The sequence below is a fragment of the Pelophylax lessonae genome, assembly GCF_965119305.1.
Source record: "Pelophylax lessonae genome assembly, chromosome: 7".
Lineage (NCBI taxonomy): Eukaryota > Metazoa > Chordata > Amphibia > Anura > Ranidae > Pelophylax > Pelophylax lessonae.
In genome coordinates this window covers 72,556,739-72,578,745 of record NC_138774.1, presented here as the reverse complement: position 1 = coordinate 72,578,745, position 22,007 = coordinate 72,556,739, and the positions used below count along the sequence as shown (strand labels likewise).

Sequence of the window (22,007 nt, the reverse complement as noted above, 5' to 3'; positions counted from 1 at the left end):
AGTGAGCTGACGTCTGCTAATTTTATGAAGTTTGATGCTGTAATTCACTATTTGCTTTTGTACATTACAATTTTATATTTTATTGTGAGCGTTTATGGAACATGTATATGCTTGTATGCGTTAAAATAAAACTTTCTTCTGTTTTAAAAAAAAAAAAAAAAAAGGCAATACTATCTAGATTGGATATTGCACTATATTTGTGAGTAGTTTTTCTTCCTTTTTTAATAAAGCTAATTTTGTTTTAGTCCTCGTTCACATTGAATGCTGGTCGGTACGATTTCATATGCGGCTTACTGATATCTGTGTGATTTCATGCGCAGATGTCAATGCAAATTTCACATGAAATCCCCAAAAATTGTGCAGTGTTTTTCAAATCGGTGGAAGTCGGAGTCACACTGTTTTGAACTGTTCCATAGGCACAAATAAGGTGGCAGGTGCAACTTGTCATAAGATTATGAACTGTCAAATCGTATGACAATTCGTGTGAATGGGGGCTGAATACTACACCATAAGAGGCATACGTCATTTATGAGGAAGATTGCAGACTGTGTTGTTCTAGTATTATTTATACTGTTTATAATAAATCTAGTGATTATTCACATTTTATGTCAACTTCCACTAAACTAAGAGGGATATATGCAAATGCCAGGAGCCTAGCTAATAAAATGGATGAGTTGGAAATGTTAGTACATGAGGAGGACATAGGCCTGGTGGGAATAACAGAAACTTACACAGAAAACAGCACTCCTTACACAGAAAACTGGAGTGATCAGTGCTCCCCACGGGAATTTCACCACTAAAGACTTTTACTTGCGCCAGTGGAGACAAGTACAAAGTCTGGCAAATACCTTCTGGGACAGGTGGAGGAAGCAATATCTCTCTACTGTACTGCCACGTACTAAATGGCAAGACAACAAACCCAACTTAAAAGTAGGAGACCTTGTTCTTGTTAAGGACTGTCAGTCCCAAAGGAATGAATGGCCTTTGGGTCTCATCACCAACACCTTTCCAAGTGAGGATGGAAAGGTCAGAAAAGTGAAAGTCAAGATTCATAGGAACAAGGAGACAAAGTCGTTCCTCAGACCAGTTTCTGAACTAATTTTATTGTTGTCATCTAAGGACAAATAGTGGCATCTGACGATACCAGACGGGGAGTGTCATGCCTTCCGCCTATAAGGAAAAATAATATCTTTTGGACAGATAATACCAATATCGTCCACTAGATGCCACTCTAACAAAAGACTACAGATGGACAGTGTTCTATGGTTATTACATATTTCCTATTATATCACTGGGAACTAGCTCCACTTCCTACTACAAGTCTCTTTCACCTTCTCCATTGGGACAGACCACATGGGAGCCAGCTAAGCCTGCACCACATGTTTCCGAGGAAAATCCTGGTCCTTCTAAGACAGCATCACTGGTATGCTTAAAGATTGTTTCACTGTATATCCAGTGGACATTTGTTTATGTTCATGTAATTAGTATGTTTTCATTTTATCAGTTTATTTCTAGTTTTACCTCATGTACATCCTATTCTTATATGGCCACCATCTATTCATTGTAATAAAGATCCAAAGTTACAGACAGTCTGATTATTTTAGGATTCAAGGTTTAAGCTGTATGTTGAGCTACATACACACCAGGGGCAAATGTGTACTGAGAACAGAACACCTGCCCTTTCCAAAAAAAGAAACAACACTTTTAAGACATTTGTGTCAATGCAAAGGTATTTTTCTTTTTGGTAGACACAGCCACAAGAGCAGATTTGTATTGTTGGCCAGACTTGACCACAGGCCAAAGTCTATTCACACTTGATGAACAAACACATCATTCACATTTTAGTTACTTTATTTTTCACATGAAATCACAATTTGATTTTGTTGAAATTCAATCTTATGTAATTTGTATTTGAACATATCAAGGTTGATTACCGCTTCTCTTCCTCAAAATGTCCAGATAATTTGTTGAAGTTAAAAGATAAAAAATGTATGGAAATCAGAGAAAGATGAAAATGGATTATATGTGCACCAGACCTATCTGGTCAGGAAAAAAAAAGAAACATGTTTTTGCACTCTTATGAATTGAGTTTTGATATCAGCTTTGTTTGTCACGTGATAAGTTTATGGAAGATAGTCTTAAAAGTGATATAGAACACATAATAAGAAACTATACAGAGTATACAAAAATCTGCAATCGATTCTGATGGTTTTATTGTGATTGAGCAGTGATGGGCATTTTAGAGCATGTAGTCAACAGGAATAGACAGTAGAAAACAATAATAAGGCCCTAATAAGAGACAATGTAGGTAGATAAGAAACCTCAAGGCTTCAAAGCAATATCATAATGTAAAAGGTAACCATCACTATACATGTAAAGCTTGCGTTCATTTGAATTGTAACTAAGACTATGCACCTTCTCGGCCATCTTTTCCATCATGATACTTAGATGACCCTCTTTTCCTGTTTTGGTGTCAAACATGTAGAAGACTTCTTCCATTTTTGGACCAAGTGAACGAGTGACATAGAGGACTCCACAGATCATAAAAGCTTGGCTTGCATCCGGTTTGTTCTGTGTGGTAATCCAGATACTATCAACTGTCAAAGTAGCAACGTTAACCTTACCCACCACAATTTTGCCAGCGCTTTCTTCAGTGGTAAACAGAACCCAGAGACCCCTCTCATCAGAAGAAAAGTCAATGTCTTGATACATAGTGCCAGCATAGGAGAAGCGGTTGTTGAACAATGCATTAGGAAGAGGCTTTTTTTGGTAGACTCCACTTGTCAAACTAACTCTGCACATATCTCGGCTGTTGTAACAGTTGTAGTACAAGTTGTTGTTGTGTACAACCATTCCAGCACCTTGGCCAGCAAATGTATGGTTCCATTTATTTTTGATGAGCATAGAGAGTGGTAGATCAATGGGATTCTTATACATCTGCAGGTCAGACATAGTTGGGTAAATGCGTATGGACTCCAGAACTCGTCCGTCAGTATTTAAAGGAGCCACCCAGTACAGTGACTTCTTGGTGGTGTTCCATGCTGCATCTTTGCCCCATGCTCCTGACTTGTATGCATTTCCTTTCCAGTTGAGTTGCAGAAGGTTGGGTTTACTGATACGTGCTAAACCTTGGTGCTGACAAGATCCTGTAGAAATTTTTTTAAAAATGATTTAGCATTTAAACATTAACAATATTATTTTTTTATATTATATATTATAATATATTAACCCATAGTAAAAAGATATTGAAGATTTTGGAAAACTTGAAGATTTTATGAAAACTCCATAAATGCTTAAATGTATGATTTGATATGCAATGTAACACTGCACATGGCTGACCATATTACGTAATCAAGAAGTCTATCCACTTTTTACCCTTTGTAGCTGGGTGCTGCTTTGCTGGCTGGTGAGCCGGCTGTACACAAACAGCTCTTCCCTGTGTTGCTTCTGAAAGGTGTGCGGGGCTGTGTGGTTTCTAGCCGGCCTCTCTCCTCTCACATCCCTGTTATGCTGAACTGTAACATAGCTGCTGGCTTTCCTTATCCCCCAGGGAAGAGGACTGATAATGCGACCATGATGGAACCAGGGAATTGTAGCCCAGGGGAGCGCTAAACTACAGAGGGGAATACAACCACAAACTACAAGGGCCAATATTCCTTGCACCACAGAGGAGGGGAGATACAGTGTTGTCCCAGGCAAATTGGGAGAGATTGGGGCAGACCAGCACAGGGAACAGGATAGTGCAGTTTTGCTGCTGGGGTCTGTGCCCTGTCAAGAACCTGGACACCTGGACCAGGGCTGAAAAGACTTGTTGCTACACCAGTGAAAGACTGAGCCTTGTGAAGACCTGATCTTGAAGACTTTTGGACAACTGATCCCCAAGCATACCAGATCTGATCCATTGCATACTGGGAATGGTGAGCGGCACTACCTAGTTTAACCCATTTCTGCCCACCAGCCATCCATTGTGTACAGTCTTAAAGGGACAGCTACATCTGCATTACCTACAGAAGGGCCAAAACGAAAACCGCCAAAACTGACAGTTTGGCACCAGGTACTTTAGCCACAACCATGGATACCTTTTGCCAGTAACACATACACCCATCTATTATTGGGACTGCATGCACAGAGTGCAGTCAAGGACACTTTTTGGGTAGAGATTGCTGAGAGTTAATGTGAGGTCTCTTTTATGCCATTCATGCTTTCACAGTTGATGCTATTCCTACTTATACCGTGTGAGCTAGTGTAATGGGGCTTAGTCTTAGTTAATGGCTGTAGGTGAGGCTAACCTGCCCAACAGTTAATCTAACGTATTCTATTGTCCTTTGTTTGTTCTATGCATTGCATTTGCTAACCTTTCAATAATACATTCATCCTAACAATCCTCAATTTGCTTGTGGTCTATTTTCTGCGTACTATCATAGAGCAGTATAATATTAATGCCTAATCTATACAGGTATGAGTAACTAGGTGTGTTGGTGGGGACAGAGTGGTTTCAAGAGTCACGCTAGAGAACAGAGAAGCCATCATACCAAGCGGTTCTTTCAGGGGTAGCACTACACCTATAAATATTATCACCTAAAGATAAATATACCTCTGTTGAGGCCCCTTTTCTCCCTTTTATTATGGTCACAACCTTGTTGCTGCTTAACATGTTGCTGCTTTAGCTATTTTTTGTTTCTTTAAAACATATCCAGATCCTAGATTACATTGACTGTCATTTAAATTATGTATGATGCTGCAAATTTCATTGTAAAAAAATGTCTGCCTTGGGTACGATTCAAGTCCCCCCTGGGCTAGATATGACCCTCTTCCTTCCTTTCTACCCCCTGTAACCCATCCTGCTAGGATTTTTACTTTTCTTAATGGTGAAGTAAGATATACTCACGCTATAGTTCCCCATCTAGGTCCCTTGCCACCACTGTTTCCAGGTGCTTGAGATCACCAATCCAGTGCTACAAACCTACCTGAGATAACTGGTCTCCTGCCATCACATATACAGTAGATGACTCCAATCTCCTTCTGGATTATGAGAAGGCCCTGCTGGTGAACAACCAATAGGAAATGTTCACGTCATGCAGGCAGTGACATGGACACCTGAAGAAGGACCCCACAGAAAGTAAATAGAAGAAGAGAGAAGGATTGGGCCAGCAGTGTCACATGACTGCAGTTTTAGGCAAAAAAAATGGGCAATTCGATTTTTTTTCAAACCAGCTCAAAACTCGGAGATTAACTTTAAATCTCAAAGTTGGGTTCCTTGCCCCCAGAGGTCCCCTGGCAATCTGTTTTTCTTGAAGTAGTGTATATAATTGCATTTGCTTGTGGATATCCATTCTGTCTACATTTTAATGTAAAGATATTTCTGACTGAATTACTTGCTGCATGTATTTCCCAGATACCTTACCTAAGGGCACCATCATTGGAGGTTTTGGTTTAATATTCTTTTCACAGTCCACAAGACGTTTCTTCAAATTCTCCATTTCTCTCTTTGCTTTTAGAACATTGTTCTTGTCAAGAGTTTCTAACTGTCCGACAGTCTTAGACATATTTTTGACCTAAAGACATAAGATTCATTAAATAGCTGTGTATAGATTGGTATTAGGTTTTCCATCTGCCTGTTGCTGTCCTAGCTAAAAGTCTCTATTTGATATTTGAAAAGACATACCTCATTATAAAGGTTTTCCACCTGAACGCTGTTTCCATTGGGTTTGACCCTCATTGCTGAGATGTACATTTCCAGTTCCCTGATCTCCCTTTTCAGAACTTCAAAGTTTACTTCCATTAAGCCTTCAGGACGCAACTTCTCTAGATATTCCACTCTTCTGGTCAGATTAATAATATTTTCCAAGTATGTGTCAAGTCTGATGTCCTGTTCTTGTAACTATTGGAAAAATGGTGCCAATTTTAGGTAAAAAGTGATACAGCTATAGTGGTTTATATAAGCATGCTGTTTATACAAACATAGGTGCAACAACTGTTCTCATGATATACTGTTGATTACTAGTTTTACCACTAGGTGCCAGTATTATGTGTAATATATTGCTCTCTTTTGTGGAGCTACACGGTTAACTATGTGGTTATGATGTAATTTCCTGTTACGCCATGTGTCCAGCTCCTTGACTGGTAATAGCCATATCTATAGCAGCTTTCCAATAGTTTCGTTGCCAGTGTTGCATAAAACTACAGCTGGCCTGGAAGAATTTAAGATATATTTGTGAAAACATTCTTTGTCATTTGTTGTATTCTATGGTGTGTCCATAAGATCACTGCACTGAATTTCAGAGTGCGTATCAGTCTCAATAAAGTGCCTTGCGTTATAGTCACCAACTCACCAGTATCCCCATGGTTAACCAGAACATAGTGCAGCCAAAATTGTCCTGCACCAAGGACTTCAAAATGTACTTCCTTCAAACATAGCTCTTTTATGTTATCTTTAAAAAGCAGCAGCGCAGCTTTTTTGATGAAAAAAGTTTGATGTTAAGAGCCCACACTAGCTCTTGTTTGACTTAAAAAGAGTATAGTGTTGACTCAAAACATTGGCGTATTTTTTGATTTTATGCTGTGCTGCTGCTTTTTTAATATAAGAAAATAAAAGATATTTTTTCACACAAGGTACTTTCTGAAGTTCTTGGTGTGAGACAACTTTGCTACAACATAATAGGATCACTAGGTTTCCTTACAGAAACCAATGGTAATTGTGGGATTAAAAATGTTGGTAAATGTGGCAACACTATTGCTAAAATTAAATTTAAAACAAAAAGGATCCTCTCGTACAGAAGGCACAATGGGGATGATTTACTATAACTGGAGACTGCAAAATCTGGTGCAGCCATGCATGGTAGCCAATCAGATTCTAACTTCAGCTTCTTCAATTAAGCTTTGATAAAAACATTGAAAAAACTGGAAGCTGATTGGTTTTTATGTACAGCTGCACTCCATTTTGCACTCTCCAGTTTTAGTAAATCAACTACAGTATATTTACCTGTCCCACTTCCATATCGCCAAACTTTTTACGATATTAGCAAAAGTATTTAGGCATAGGGCATGCCCCCTGCCACATCCCCTTAAAGGAGAATTATACAAAAAAAAAAAAAAGGATTAGTTAAACCAGCGGGTGATTTTTTTTTTTTTACCACTACTTTATCTTTATACTGGCTTTTAAAATTTACAGATGCAGCAATTAGGAAATTGGATGAAAGGTTTAGCACTGGGAAACACTTTTTGAAGGATAAAAAGTGCATTTTATATATAACTATATAGATCAGACCAAAATGAGGGACAAATGAGGAGGAAAGAGGGACAGAGGGACTTTGTTCCAAATCAGGGACAGTCCCTCAAAATAAGGGACACTTGAGAGCTATGCACTTCTAAAAGTGTTGGGTGCCTGGTTCCCCGCTAAACGCTGTGGTTGCTTTCTGGTGGCCCTTTAGGGACATAGTGGTTTTTGAAAGGGACCATAACCCTTCAATGGTGAACCAGGCATCCGATACTCTTAGATGTTAGGCCATATTAGGTAAAGATGCCACGACCATCAGCCCCTTTGTATGCATGCAGCTCCGGGGCAGGGAATCTCCTGCCCACAGCTGATTGGTTCAGTAATGACAGCTGACTTGCAGGAATAACAGCAGGGACCTTTGTTGGTAACCTTGCTCTGCACGCAAACCTTTGTCCCTTGAAGGCCCTCATATCTACTATACATCATTAGTCTTTAAACAATGTTTTAATATAAGCCTTAATAAGATAACCTTCTGCATTTCATCTTCCACTCTGTTGCCCAGCCGGACAGTTTCATCCTCCAGAGCCCCCACCCGCTTGGCAGGGAAGGAACTGTCTGGCAGAAGCACCTCGCAGACACAATGATCTTTCCCAGCTAGGGTGCCTGTAGCATTTTGGGCTATCTGTAAAAAGAAGAGAGAGTTTTAGAAGCAGTGCATACTTGTCTTGTTCCTCACAGCATGATACAGTATGGGAAAGATCACAAAATGAAGCAAAAATACAGTATTTCATTCAGTCTTGTTTTATCCCATCATCGAGCACCCCCTCCAATAAAGCCTGCTATTGCAGGTGATCTAGACTTTTCTACAGTGAAGTGCATTAGTCTATTCCAGCCTTTCTCAACAAGGTTCCATGGAAGCCTAGGGTTCCTCCAGGGTTTACTCAGGGTTCCTTGAGCATTGAGCAGCTTCTGCCTCTCAGCTGAGTAACCTCTAACATCAGTCACCTTTTCAACCATTGGAAAGAGGAAGGGGATTCTTACCAATGACCACCAAAGTAAGGAATATTTTTCCTAGTGACTATCACACTAATGTACTGTGTACTGCAGATATTGTATATTAGCAGGGGTTCCCTGAGCCTGAAAAGTTATTCCAAGGGTTTCTCCATGTTAAAAAGCTTGCCTAGGCCAAACAACCAATACAGTGCATTTATCTTATACCTTGTGCAGCCCTCTCTGGCATGACCACACACTTAAAGACAGCATCATTTTCTAGTCTTATGTTGATTGGTGTGTACTCCTATGTTTTCCTCAGCCTCAATAAAAAGTAATTAGTTAACACTTAAAGTGGTTCTAAATGCATGAAGGTAAAAAACCTTCTCTGTGCAGCAGCCCCCCCAACCCCCCATCATACTTACATGAGCTGTCTCTCAATCCAGTGATGTGCCCCACAGCCTCAGCTCTCCGGGGACACTTACTCCTCATTGCTCAGGCAGCAGCAAGAGCCATTGGCTGCCACTGCTGTCAATCACAGCTAGTGAGTCAATAAGGAGAGAGAGGGTGCGAAGGCTGCTGCTCTTTGTGTAAATGGACACGCAGAGCAGCGGCTCTGCTCGGTTGCCCCCCCCCCCCAGCAAGCTGCTTGCTGTGGGGGCACTAGGCAGGATGGAGGGGCCAGCAGAGCCAGAAGGGGACCCAAGAAGAGGAGGATCCAGTCTGCTCTGTGCAAAACCACTGACATGTTTTTTTTTTTTTTTTTTTAAACAAGCCTTTAATATCACTTTAACTCCAGAAAAACAGGCAAAGATAAAGACACTAATGATATACATCTATAAGAATTTATTTACCTGGCAAAATATTTGTTTTTATCACAAATTTACATGGCTATGCTACACAGCACAGTCCTGTCTGGCAGGACGGGAGACCTAATTTTTCCAAGCTGCAGTTAAGTAACACATACAGATCCTGTCCCTCCCCCTGCCTGTGATTGGACAGTGAAAAGCTCAGCAGCAGACTAATGAGCTCATCTCTCTGTCACTTTGTTCTCTCCTCTTATCGGCATGCTTTTTATTAGTACATGAGCATTGCAGCACAACCATCTGGCTACTTATAATGCTTCTCTCTCCCCCAGTCTGAGCTCTGCTGTATAGGCACTAAAAGGGGCTGATACGGTAAGTCACATTCGGGTACTTACAATGCTTGCTTTAAAAATAAATTTAATGATGTATAAATGCTTACAGAGCTGCAGTAATTTGAGTCTTAAATATATTAGAAAATAAAAAAATGTCTTCTTATAGGTCGGATTTAGCACTTACTTTCATTCACTAAATAATGTGGAGGAGACATTTATCTCCAATTTTGTTTTCTTTTTGCTATGCGTAATATACACCAAACAATGAATTGCATATAACTGATGACTGATGTTAATACATCTCACAGTGGCTACAGGTGAAATACGCTTGGGTACTTTTGTATCAATTTTCAGCATTTTTGCAGTTTAACAGCCCATTCAGACTGGCGTGATCCGACTTTGTGGGGCGACCTGTGAAGTCGCGGTGCACGGCGAATTCGGCGCGACTTGCACGGACCCTTTTTCTAAGTCGGAGCGACTTGTGTCGCTCCTATTAGAACGGGTGTGGTGCTAATCAATGGCGAGCGACCGAGCGCGACTTGTCAGGCTGACAAGTCGCCTGACAAGTCGCGCAAGTCTGAATGGACCCTAAGAGTTTTATTGTGGATTTTATTTTGTAATTAATATATTTTTATTTTACGGTAGAATTCATCTCACTTTTGCAAAAACCAAGAATAAGACCCCTAGCCACATTTAAGAGAGGTGGTGTAGCATTATTCTTGTACCTTTTAGTTTTGGGGTTTAAAATTGCATTGATGACTAAATGGAGATAGGCAAACTTCTATTACTGGCTGATGGTACATTCCCCTGAGTAGTTTGATTCTTTTTTAAATTGAAACCTGCTTGAAATTGAGATTGCCACAAAAACACATCTACACGTATGATTACCATTCCACTCAAAAACATGACATTGTTAACAAACTTAGCATTAAGTGTTATATCTATTTCTGATCATCATAGGTAGCAGACTACTCTATCAAAGACCCTAAATAAAATAACATTGATTTGTAGATGCAAAGGACAAAATTAGATAGTTGATGTGGGGTCTGTTGAAGGCCAGGCAAGTCCGACATTATGGTGGCATTTTGTAGATGAGAAAGCAATCTCTAAGTGGTGGCATAGAGTAACCGATGTAATCAGCTCACCCCAATTCTTAAAAGAGATGTATGGGTTCATGTTTTTTTTCCAGAATCATACATATCTAGGTGGATGCAGCATCGGTCCAATGCTGCATCTGTCCCCCGGCGCCACCACACTGAGAACCGAGCGATCAAACACCGCAGATCGCTCAGTTCTCAGGGCTGCGTGAGCAGAGAGCTGCTGACTCTCAGTGGCTCTGAAAAAGAGGAAATCCTTGAAACGCGTCAGCCCAAGGGGTCTTCAGTTTCTGTTGTATATGTTGATATAACTGGATGGAACTTGCTGAGATCTGTGATGCACTTTTAACAATTGCAACTTTTTGAGTATAATACTTACCATGTTTTTATTAAATAAGATATTTGTCTCAGGATAATGCACTAGGTCTGTGTGTTTTTATATGGTGTCAGTCACAGCTCTTCTCGCTCATTGGAGTGCTGGGCGTTACTGAGGGGCGGAGCGGCCAGCTCAGGCTCTCAGCAGCTTGCTTAATTGAACAAGCTGAAGTTAGAAGCTGATTGGCTACCATGCACAGCTGCAGCAATTTTTATACTCTTCAGTGTTAGTAAATCAACCCCAAAATCACCTCTCCCTTACTTCTAGGTTCACACTTGAGTTTTCTTAAGGGTTTTTGGACTTCTTTTTAAAAGTGTTTGTACAATAGCTGTTATTTCATATTGCCTAGGAAAATTTGCACTTTATTCAATCTTTGCAAATAAATTGTTGACTTTTGTACACACAGTTGAACAGAATTCAGCTCACAAGCAACATGGACACAACAGAGCAAAAGACAAAGCCAGAACCAAAAGGCAAACCAGATCCCTTCTACTGTAAGATGGGCTTCTCACCAGCCACACACATTCCTTCATCACTGGAACATCTCCATCACCGGACATCTCGTCGTCTTGTCCTGAGCCAGGCTCCTCTTGGTCTTTTCTGGCATGTTGACGCCATCCTTTCATCAATAATCGACTGTCAATAGGCATCACAAGCAAATGACATGTTTAAGAACACAAAACATGCACTGTACATCTGAAACATGCTTTTTCTACTCAACTGTTGATGTTGATTGTACTGTGTTTTAAACCCAATAAAAAATATTTAAAAAAAAAAAAAAAAAAAGAACACAATACAAAAGTGAAATAGCTTAAGCAGGGACAATACTGTTACTAATTTATAAAGGAGAGCGTTTGTTTCAGACATCAGTACTGCACATTTCTGAAGGTAAATGTAAAGTATTCAAAGGAAGTCATACAGTGCCATTTTTGGGCATCATTAGCATAATCATAATAGGGACCCTAACATTTTATATGGGATTTAACATTAAGGGGTGTATTTATAAAAAGAAAAAAAAAATTCCTTTTCAAGTTGAATGTTATTCATTCATGCAGAAAAGAGTGACTCAGGAAAAAACCTTATAATAGCCTTTAGAGGGAGCTAATGATCATAGAAAAAAATACTTATTCACTATAAACGTCAGCTCAATATAGTACCCATAATGCAGTATTTTCCTGATTCACACACTGTTTAATTGAATAACATTTGACCTGGAAAGAAAATAACGTAGTAACATTCGATTTTGCCACCATTCACACAGACCAATCTACATGCAGTTTATAAATACACCCCTAAAACTGTGTGCCAACCCAAGAAAGCAATCTTCTTATGCTTGAACAATTACTACCACAAAAATCTGAAGTCCTTGAGTATCACATCAAAGTGTATGTATAGCCATTTTTTAGTAGGGAAAGGTTATTTTTTGCTGCATGGGAGATTTCTCTTTACATCCTCTCTTGGGGACTCAACAGGAATTGAGAGGAAATTGTTCCAAAGTGAGGAGAATTCTTAAAATATTAGATTGTTGTCACTGAAACATCTGCTCCCATAGGGGCATTTTCCCACACATTTTCTCTACCATATCAGATTTCCACCTGATTTCTGTCTCAGTTACAGTGGTCACCAGGACTCATAGGTGAATTTCCTCTGACAAAAAGTAAGGGAAAGTTTACAACATGGGCACAGTGCTTCTACCTGTGGTGATTTTAACTCTTTCCCTTGCCGATGAAACTGTTGTCACCAAGACAGTATGTAAGAGGAAATCTCTAACAAAGCTCTGTATAGTACTAAAACATAGGACTGTCCTACACATGACAAATACAGCAAAGTAGCTTATGCACCTTTATGAGCTTTGAGTGTTTTTTAACTGTGCGATTTGCCACATTTTTCTTGAGAAAAAAGCGTGTCAGTTTTGCTATATTTGGGGTACCATTAGCAATAAATGGTAGCACTAGCTAGCACAACATTTCTGTGTGTGCTTCATAAACAAGAGTAAAATCTTAGAATCTAGTGTGCGTTCATGAAACGCTATAGTGTAATGTAGCCTAATGCACCACTCAGCCTAATAACTCTTTAATAACCTAATAGTTTATTAAACTGAGCTAGTAAAAGTTGATATCTGGCTGTCATGAAAGTAAACATGGAAACATTTTTTTCAATTTTCAGATAAAATAAAAAAATGATTAAAATCCATGTCATATTTTTGTTAGCCATCTTTTTTTGATCAAGGAGATTTACCTTCAGATTTTGCCTTGTAGACACAACAGTGAAGGAAATCAACTCATAGCCACTATTCACAAGAACAAGTGTCTCCGTCTGAAAATTTCCCTCAATTCCTATTCTAGTAACAACTGCAAAATTTGGATCTGACCTCATTATCAGTCCCAGTAACAATGGTTATCCAAGCAAATGGAAAGGATGAATCTCTCCAGGGTAATGTAAATAGGCACAAAATAATGGGATTTTGCAAAGTTTCACAAAATGCTATAGTGTGAATGTAGCCTAATGCATCACTCAGCTTAATAACTCATATTACACAAATACTCATAGACACAACATTGAAGAAAAACCCATCTTAACTGGTAGTCACCAGAACAAGTGAACAAGTGTTCCCCTTGCAAAATTTCCCTAAGTTCCTATTCTAGTAACCACTGCAAATTTTGGGTTATCCTTCACTTTCAGTCTAAAATACAATGGTCACCCAAACAAATGGAAAGGATGAATCTCTCCAGCGGGGACAAGAAACAAAACCTGATGGGTGTTCTAACTCTGTCTTACTATGAAAAAAAATTAAAACATTTTGACTATAGATGCACTTTGATGCATTTTTTATATCATTTTGTATGCATATCCAATAGAGCTTGCTTTGTCCTACTTCCAATTACAATTTTTTTTTCTATTGATAACACAATTCATGAAAAATGGACTAAGACAGACGTTAATGACACAGTTACAATTCACATTAAAGCTTTTTGTCTTGTCTTCAAGGGAAGCTTGTCAAAGGGAATGCGCCAGCCCACAGATTGTGTCCTGTTGTTGGTGTCCTGGTGGCCAATTCTCTACAGATACAAAAAAAAAGGAATCTTGAGGCACTTCCAAAAAGATAAAGGTATATATTTTATATTACAATCCTTCAAATTAAAATGACTATATTTTTAATTTTAAATGATTTTCTAGAATGTCTTTTTTCAAAAATCATGCTCTAAAGTGGACAATCTGGTTTTAGTGGAAAGGGCTAGCTTTAAATTATCATTTGTCAAAGTATATTAGAAACCTTTATTACTTTCAACAGGCCATTGAAAATTGATTGAGGAATTCAGGTAATGCTAAGTATTTCTACACACTTTCGAGCATTCATAAACCCTATAGAGAAATACATTTTTTTCTGTTTCCTAAAGGCAATAATAAAACTCCACTCAAATTATTCTTGGTCATTTTAAATAAAGGAGAATGGGTTAGGCATGTTATTATTACCACTTAGGTGCCCCATTTCTTCAACCTCAAAACCTTAACATCTTTTTCCAGCTCCATTCCTCACCAACCCTCATGTAGAGGTTTTACTTAGACTTCTCTGAATCCAACACTTAGCTGGAGGAGCAGGAGCATTGGCACAATAACTTTTTATAGAATGTTTGGGAGGATAGAGTATTATATTGGATCAATGCCATGAGGTATGGAACGTTAAAGTGTTTTTAAAGCCAAAACATTATTTCAGTTTTTGATATGGGAACCCCAATTTTTTTTTTCTTGCTGTCTGTGTGTGTCCCTCTCCCTGTCCCTCTTTTTTGTCTTTGTGAAAAGAATAAGGGAAATACAAAATTGTGAGTGGTTACCAGAACAGTTATAGAAGGGAAGTTTTCCCATAGGGACACTTTTTCTGGTAAGTACTGTCTAAGATGGCATTTCCCTCACTTTGTAGAGATTTCCTCTCTCTTCCTGTTGTGTCTACAAAACAGGAAGTGAATATAGAGCTCTCCAATGGGACAGAGATGGTAAGAAACTGTCATTGGTAACCCTTCCATACTCTAGTCAAAATAAAGAGAAATGTTTTTGGCTTTGCTTTAATATAATAAACTCACATCAGTCACTTCACTTGAAACAGCAAAGATACATTTGAGCAGAGTTCTCCTCTGTGTCTAAATAGTTTTTAAACAGAGTAAAATATTAATAGTTCCTTTAGGGGTCAGCAGGCTGGAAGTGTGCAGAGATACTCTATCACTATATAGTGCATCATGTTCTAATTTTATTATCATAGAAGGCAAGACAACATACCCAGATAACTTTGTCTTCTAGCATACAATTTCTTTTTCTCATTTCCTTGGTGTACTTGTGGGGAGTTCATTATAGCATGCTTTGGTATCTTCAGAGATGGTATGGAATCCTCTCTTGAACTCGTATCTTGAGCTCCTGGCAGTCTTCCGATGATCCTTCCTTTGTAATAGCACTCATTCAATATAATAATGTTAACATTCGACTTGTAACTATATGAACAGATCCAGCTGGGAACAGTCTCCTCATAAACATCATTTTTATTGCTGAGTCTTGGAATTGATCCACTAGTAGTGCTAGTAAACCTCTCAGTTACAAGACATTTTTATAGGAAAATCTTGAGGTCACAGACTTCCAAGATGTGGTGTGCAATGCAAACCTGCCTTTGAGGGATAAAGGAACCCTTGAGATAATTTTTCAAACTTTCCAATCTCAAGGAACCCCTGCTACAATTTACTCTATCTACAACTCTTGATACATTATTGTGATAGTCAGTGGGAAGAATGCTACTTACCCTTGTGGTAAATGAAGCACCCCCCCCCCCTTAGAGATAGCTAAAAGGATCAATGGTGTCAGTGGGAACTTATTTGAGAGGCAGAAATTGCTCATTGTTCAAGGAACCCCTAGCAACCTCTGAAGAAACCTTAGGGTTCCATGGAACCCTGCTTGAGAAACCCTGCACTATATAGTTCATGTTATCCCAAAGCCTCAGTTAGCTTAGTCTACAATTTCCTACTATCTCAACAAAACATCCATCATATCATCCTGCATGTGCACAGAGGCAGTTTTAAATGTTAAATGAGAAAATCACATTTACAAGAGAAGAACAGCAAATGGGAGATAGAAGTGATAAGTGTGGAAGTTTTAAAGTATAAGATTTCTTTAAAGGACATTAGCATTAAAGCTCAATTGAACTTTCAGCTTAAATCAGCTAAATACATTCCAGGTGCTTTTTAAAAAGGTGTGCAAAATCTTACAGTTTTCCTCCCAGCCATACAGAAGCAGTGGTCTTTCTGCAAAGGTCCAACGCCCCCTGCAGAGACAGAGCTAGAGCTCTCCAATCAGCAGGGAGCATGGACTTTGCTAAGTGCAGAGATAGAGGTTTGACAGAGCAGGGGGTTTGTTGAACCTCTGCAGAGTGATCACTGCTTCCACAGGGTCCTTCTCTAAAGAATGTTGGCAGGGGTCAGTTTTTTCTTTTGAGGATGTATCTGCTTTCCTAACCCTATGTCAAAAAAGTACTGTAAAAACTTTGCACACCCTGTGTTCGGATTTATCTAGAAGATAGTGCTTGACTGACTATCCCCAGTGATTGTCTGCTGTATGTGGTTACGAGGCTGAGAGAGACGCTGCTGCTTCCATCTCTTTCTGGCTGGTCAGGCTGCATGGTATCGGTTTAGGCACTTGTGGTGGTTCCTGCACTAGCTTCTGTGCACCCCCTTCCACTGCCAAGCTGTCACACTGGAGTTTTAATGTAAGTATGGATATGTATTGTTGGGAAAAAAGGGATACCAATTACTGATCCTGCGCCCTGGGACTTTGTTTGCCTCTGATTTATCTGGGATGTATTTAGCTTATTTCAACTGAAAGTTCAATTTGGGTTTAACGTCACTTTTTTGGCTTAGTTTATTTAATGCAAATGTATTTGGCACCATTGCAGACTGGAACATCAGTCAGTGAAACTGCCCCTTTAGCACCTGACTTTCAAAGCCAATTTAACTGGATTTTAAATGGAAATGAAATGAACAGATGTAAGATAGAATAGGACTAATGGACCAACCACACAATATGGGCTTTTGGCAGCCCTGTTTGATGCTATATAGGTCAAATTTGGCTGTTGGCAAGGATCAGCTTCTATAATGATGCAAAGCTTCTAAATTATCATTTAATACTACATGTTAGATGAACATGCTGTAATACACAGCAATACTGAGTATGTCAGCACACTCCAGACATTCCAAATCATTGCATTGTAAAGAAACTCGACTGGGTTAAGCAAATATGTCCTAATTTCATACATTATATCCAGACTACTCAAATACAGTAACAAGGATGGTCATACATGCATTTATAATATTATAAAGTTTATTTTGAACATCAATAGTATTTAAAAAAATCTATTAGCATACAGTGTGTGACAATCATTAGCAATGTGAATATCATAATTGTATATGCATTTACTAGTAGTATAGTATTGGGAACCAAAATGGAGCCTTGCATCAATTTTTTAGGTTCCCAAAAAATCTGATATTTCTCATATGTTGCTGTATCTCATGGAAATCACATTGTTTTAGGGACAAGGCAATCTCAAGGTTAGTAACTCAGCTGCCATTATACCCCAAAGCTATCTAGATCCCAACAAGCACATTTTTTTTCTTATTGGTCATTCATTGACAAGGACCTTGAATATGTTGGTGGGCTTTATTGTCACCAGCAAACTGAAGTCTAATCTCTGAACTTTTTTTAAACATCACATGTAGGGCTTTTTTCATTCTGTATTTGCCTTTGGTCCTGAATCCTGAATATTATTATTATGTGAGGTGGCCTTTGGATGGTTGTAAAGTCTAAAAGAGTTCAAATGCCCCCCAAAATAGGATAATTCACAGCTTGGAAGATTAGCAGACTGACATGCTATTCTCAACTGTAACAAAAGGTTGAGTACCTTTCTCTAATCTTTATAGTTTAATGTTGTACAATGCACCATGTTCATCAAGAGTTGTCAAAGCATTCATATTCAACTTTTTTTTTTTTTATAGGAGTGCTCTAGTTTAGATTTAGATGAAGGCAAAGCAAAAAGACTTTTGAAATGGGGAAAAACTTTATCCAAATTCCAGATTAATTTTTTAACATCTAAACCCTCTATTTCTGGCTAGTTTAGGCTTCTTGTATCAAATCAACAACCCACTTGACAGTTAAAAAAATCAAAGTCCTACCTAATTCACATAAAAAAATCCTTTCACTTAATTTTACAACTCTTAAACTGAAAAATGTTCAATATGATTAATACTAGCATAACGAAATAAAGGTCTGAGCTCTCATGCATTAAAGGATTATGAGTCTGACTATTCAGTAATAAACCCACTATCTGTCTACCTTTATGATAAGAATCCACAGCTAAGCCTACAGTAAAAAGAGTATAGCCTGATCTTACAATAAATAGTTCCCAATCTGATTATAATATATAAATCCATAGATTAACTAAATTTACATTCAGAAACTGCAGTATTAAATAAGGACTACGGTTACCCGGTTAAAGCCATGGTTCCTATATGTTGCACTAATGAGAGCTAACAAGCTCAAAAAATCTGCATGTTAGACAAATATTTGTGGCAAAAACTTTAAACATGTAGACAAAGGACTCCATATTTTGGATTGTATCTGTACTACAAAAAATAGTTTTCTATACATGGTTACCCACAGAGGATTTTTGTGAATTACTAGCCTTACATGAAAATTAATCCTCTTTGTTTTTTTTAGGATTTGTGATGGAAATGATGACCCTAAATCTAAATGTTGCCTGAAAGGTAGGGCTTTACTACAATTAATTATGGGCATGTGTCTTTTCCTAATCTGATTGACTATGTAATTATAGTAGAGGACAGTTTGGCCCTGTTCACCATACCCTAATTGGTTCATAAAAAATAATTTACAGTTTGACTACCCTTACAGTAAATAATTAATATTCTATATTAATAAAAAAAAAAAAAAAAACTACAACCTCACCATTTGTAGAGTTACCATTACCAATTTACAATCTCACTTCTCTTACTTTAAAGAATCCACAGCTGGACCAAAGTTGCCTACCATTCCTTACTTTCGGGGACCATAACGGAGTTTGAAGATTTGTTTCTAGAAATAACGAACCAACTGTACCATAATAAATCTCTCTTGTGTATGTTACAACAATTATTTAACTGTTCATTTTCTCTGGGTTTTTGGAGTTATGAAGGGTGATTTACTAAAGGCAACTAGACTATTCACTTTGCAAGGGAAGTTACACCTTGCAAGGAAATTATTTCTAGAGCTTAGTGAATGAGGTGAAGCTCTGCTGACTACCATCAGCCAATCAAGCAAAAATGCTGTTTTTTTTTTAATTTGTTTGCACGTGATTGAGTATTCTTTGTAAAGTGAAACTCCATCACATTTACTAAGTTCTGGGGCAAAATCCCTTGCAAAGTTCAATTTCCTTTGCAAAATAAAGAACTGATTAGCTTTAGTAAATCCACCCTAGAGCATTTTGGGGCTCTTAAAGACAGGATAATCTTCAGAAATTTATGAGCAGAGTTTCCCTGTAAATACAGAAAATATTGCCTGCTTAGCCCAACTACTTTCAGAGTAAAGCATAAACAACCAAATCAGCTAGATAAGTAAAAATTCACTGAAGAGAATTGACAGTCACGTTACCCTTAATGTAAAGAATCCACACTTTCAACACCTTATTTGTTAAAGAAGTATTAGTTCTAAGATCGAGGTGCAATACATCATATATCAATGTATTACTATGTTAGACAGGCAGACATTTAAGCCAATTTTCTAAAGGATTGGACAATAATTGCTATAAAAAAGTGAAGATTTACTTTATTTTTTCCAATCATGTGCAGATGATATCAATAAACATGAATCTGCTTCCTCTATGATTGGACAATGGGTATGAATCTTCACACTTCTTAGATGGATAGTCACCAACTTCTTAAATAAATCAGCCTAATTGTCCCTTCTTAGATATAATAGAGTAATACCAATATACTAAACAAGCAGAAACACTCACAAATGCAGCAGCGGCATGGAGCAGGACCAGCGTCAGGAGACAGATATACATCTTTATCGGAAGTGAACTGCAAGTGCTTGAGGGTACCAGGTAAAGGTTTATATAGAGAGGAATCAAGACCTATCACATCCTTTTTCTCCACCCTCCACCCTATTAGTATTTTGTAATCTTGATCCTTAAATTATGTTTGTCATGATTATAGGGTGCAGGTTGGACTGATATCTGTTTTATCTATCAGTCTGTGCCATGTGGGATTATTGGTGTATGGTGGCAGGTGTCTGGGATTATGGTACATAATGGCACAGTGTTCCAAGTACTGCAAAAAAACCCCTGTGACTAATCACATCTATTGTCCTACCCTTCTGTGTCACCCTGGGTGGACTCTTTATGAAAGGGAAATAAAAGGACTTTAGTGTTTATTTGCCAACATATTAATTGTCATTTGTCAGTGTTTAGGTAAACTCTATCATTACAGCATTCACAGGATGGCTAGACACATCTAATGCCAGAGAACATTTTAGGTGAATCTCATGTAATGAAAATCAGATTTCTGCATGTATCCACTATACAATTCCAATTAGCAGCAGCTGGAAGATGTGCATTAGAAAGGTATGGAACTACCTAAAAATATAATTTAAAGTGGGTGTAAATCTCAGAAATATGGACAATGTATCCCTCTATAGTTTGTACCTGTCTCATTTAAGACTAATTGTCATTTCTGTCTGCTGCCTCAATCACTTTGGATACATTTTTCCTGACACCAAGAGAAAAAAGGTGACAGGGGAGGGATCTCTAGCACACAGTCTGTGATTGATAGCCTCAACTCTGTTCCTGTGTGAAGGGATGGTATGTCTAACCTAACTAGGAGGGTGCTACATTTTCAATAAAAAGTTTGAAATAAAAAAAACCCCTCATAGTGTATTTTAATATATAACACTCAAAAAAAAAAAAAAAAAACCTGCATCTCTAGTTTTTGGTGAATGATGCAGAGAGATGCAGAATCTGGCCACAGGTCAGTGCATTGCTTTTGGACTTGCAGCCAGCAAATAGGAACCCCATAGATGAGCTCAATCAACAATATATACTCACTGTCCCAAACAACCAATACTCCATTTTTTTATTTTTATTTTTTATTTAAAGGGAAGGGCTAAAGTTGAAGCCCAGTACTTTTTTGTTTGTTTTGTAAAGAGTGGGACAGGATCACGATTTTTATAAAGCAAATTTTATTTAGAAAACCTTTTTTTCCATTTACATAACACTGAAACAAGCTGCTGTGCAGAGCAGTAAAAATACAAAGGATTGAGCGACAATACCAATAAGAAGAAGAGCAGAAATACAAACTATCAAGTACCTTAGACATAAGCAGGTGCATTTTTGGGATCAAACAGAGCAAGATGAGTAATGTGAATTTAACCACTTCTGGACCGGAAGGATTTGCTCCCTTAACCACCTTAGCGGTAATCCCGAGCGTGACTCGGGGTTGATTTTTCATTGCAGGATCGGTAACCCCGAGTCACGCTCGGGGTGGATTGCAGAGAGCGCAGCGGAGCTTCTCTTACCTTATCCTGGCGATCCAGCGATGATCTCTCATTGCTGCGACCGCCAGCTGAGAGTCCCGCCGCTCCTCCGTCCCTCCGTCGGTACGATCACTTCCTAGTTCCGTTCCCTGCAGCAGCAATGCTGCATGGGAGCGGAACTAGGGAGGGAAATTCAAAAAAAAAAAAAAAAACGTTGCACAAAACACAAAACACACTTTATATTATATTATATATATATGCATATATATATATACACCGGTATATATATATATATATGCGTGTATATATATATATATATATATATATATATATATATATATATATATATACACGCATATATATATATATATATATATATATACCGGTGTATATATATATATGCATATATATATAATATAATATAAAGTGTGTTTTGTGTTTTGTGCAACGTTTTTTTTTTTTTTTTGAATTTCCCTCCCTAGTTCCGCTCCCATGCAGCATTGCTGCTGCAGGGAACGGAACTAGGAAGTGATCGTACCGACGGAGGGACGGAGGAGCGGCGGGACTCTCAGCTGGCGGTCGCAGCAATGAGAGATCATCGCTGGATCGCCAGGATAAGGTAAGAGAAGCTCCGCT

The 22,007-nt window shown here is 38.3% G+C and overlaps 1 protein-coding gene across 1 annotated transcript; it reads right to left on the bottom strand.

Moving 5' to 3' along the window:
* Positions 1-2,322: 2,322 nt before the first annotated feature.
* On the bottom strand, positions 2,323-19,905 carry LOC309559625 (olfactomedin; the record flags this gene model as incomplete). The annotated part of the gene is made up of 5 exons (XM_082262962.1): positions 2,323-3,146; positions 5,405-5,555; positions 5,666-5,881; positions 7,746-7,898; positions 19,855-19,905. The coding sequence occupies 5 exons, from the start codon at positions 19,903-19,905 to the stop codon at positions 2,323-2,325; spliced, it is 1,395 nt and encodes a 464-aa protein (XP_082119088.1).
* Between the last annotated feature and the right edge of the window lie 2,102 nt (positions 19,906-22,007).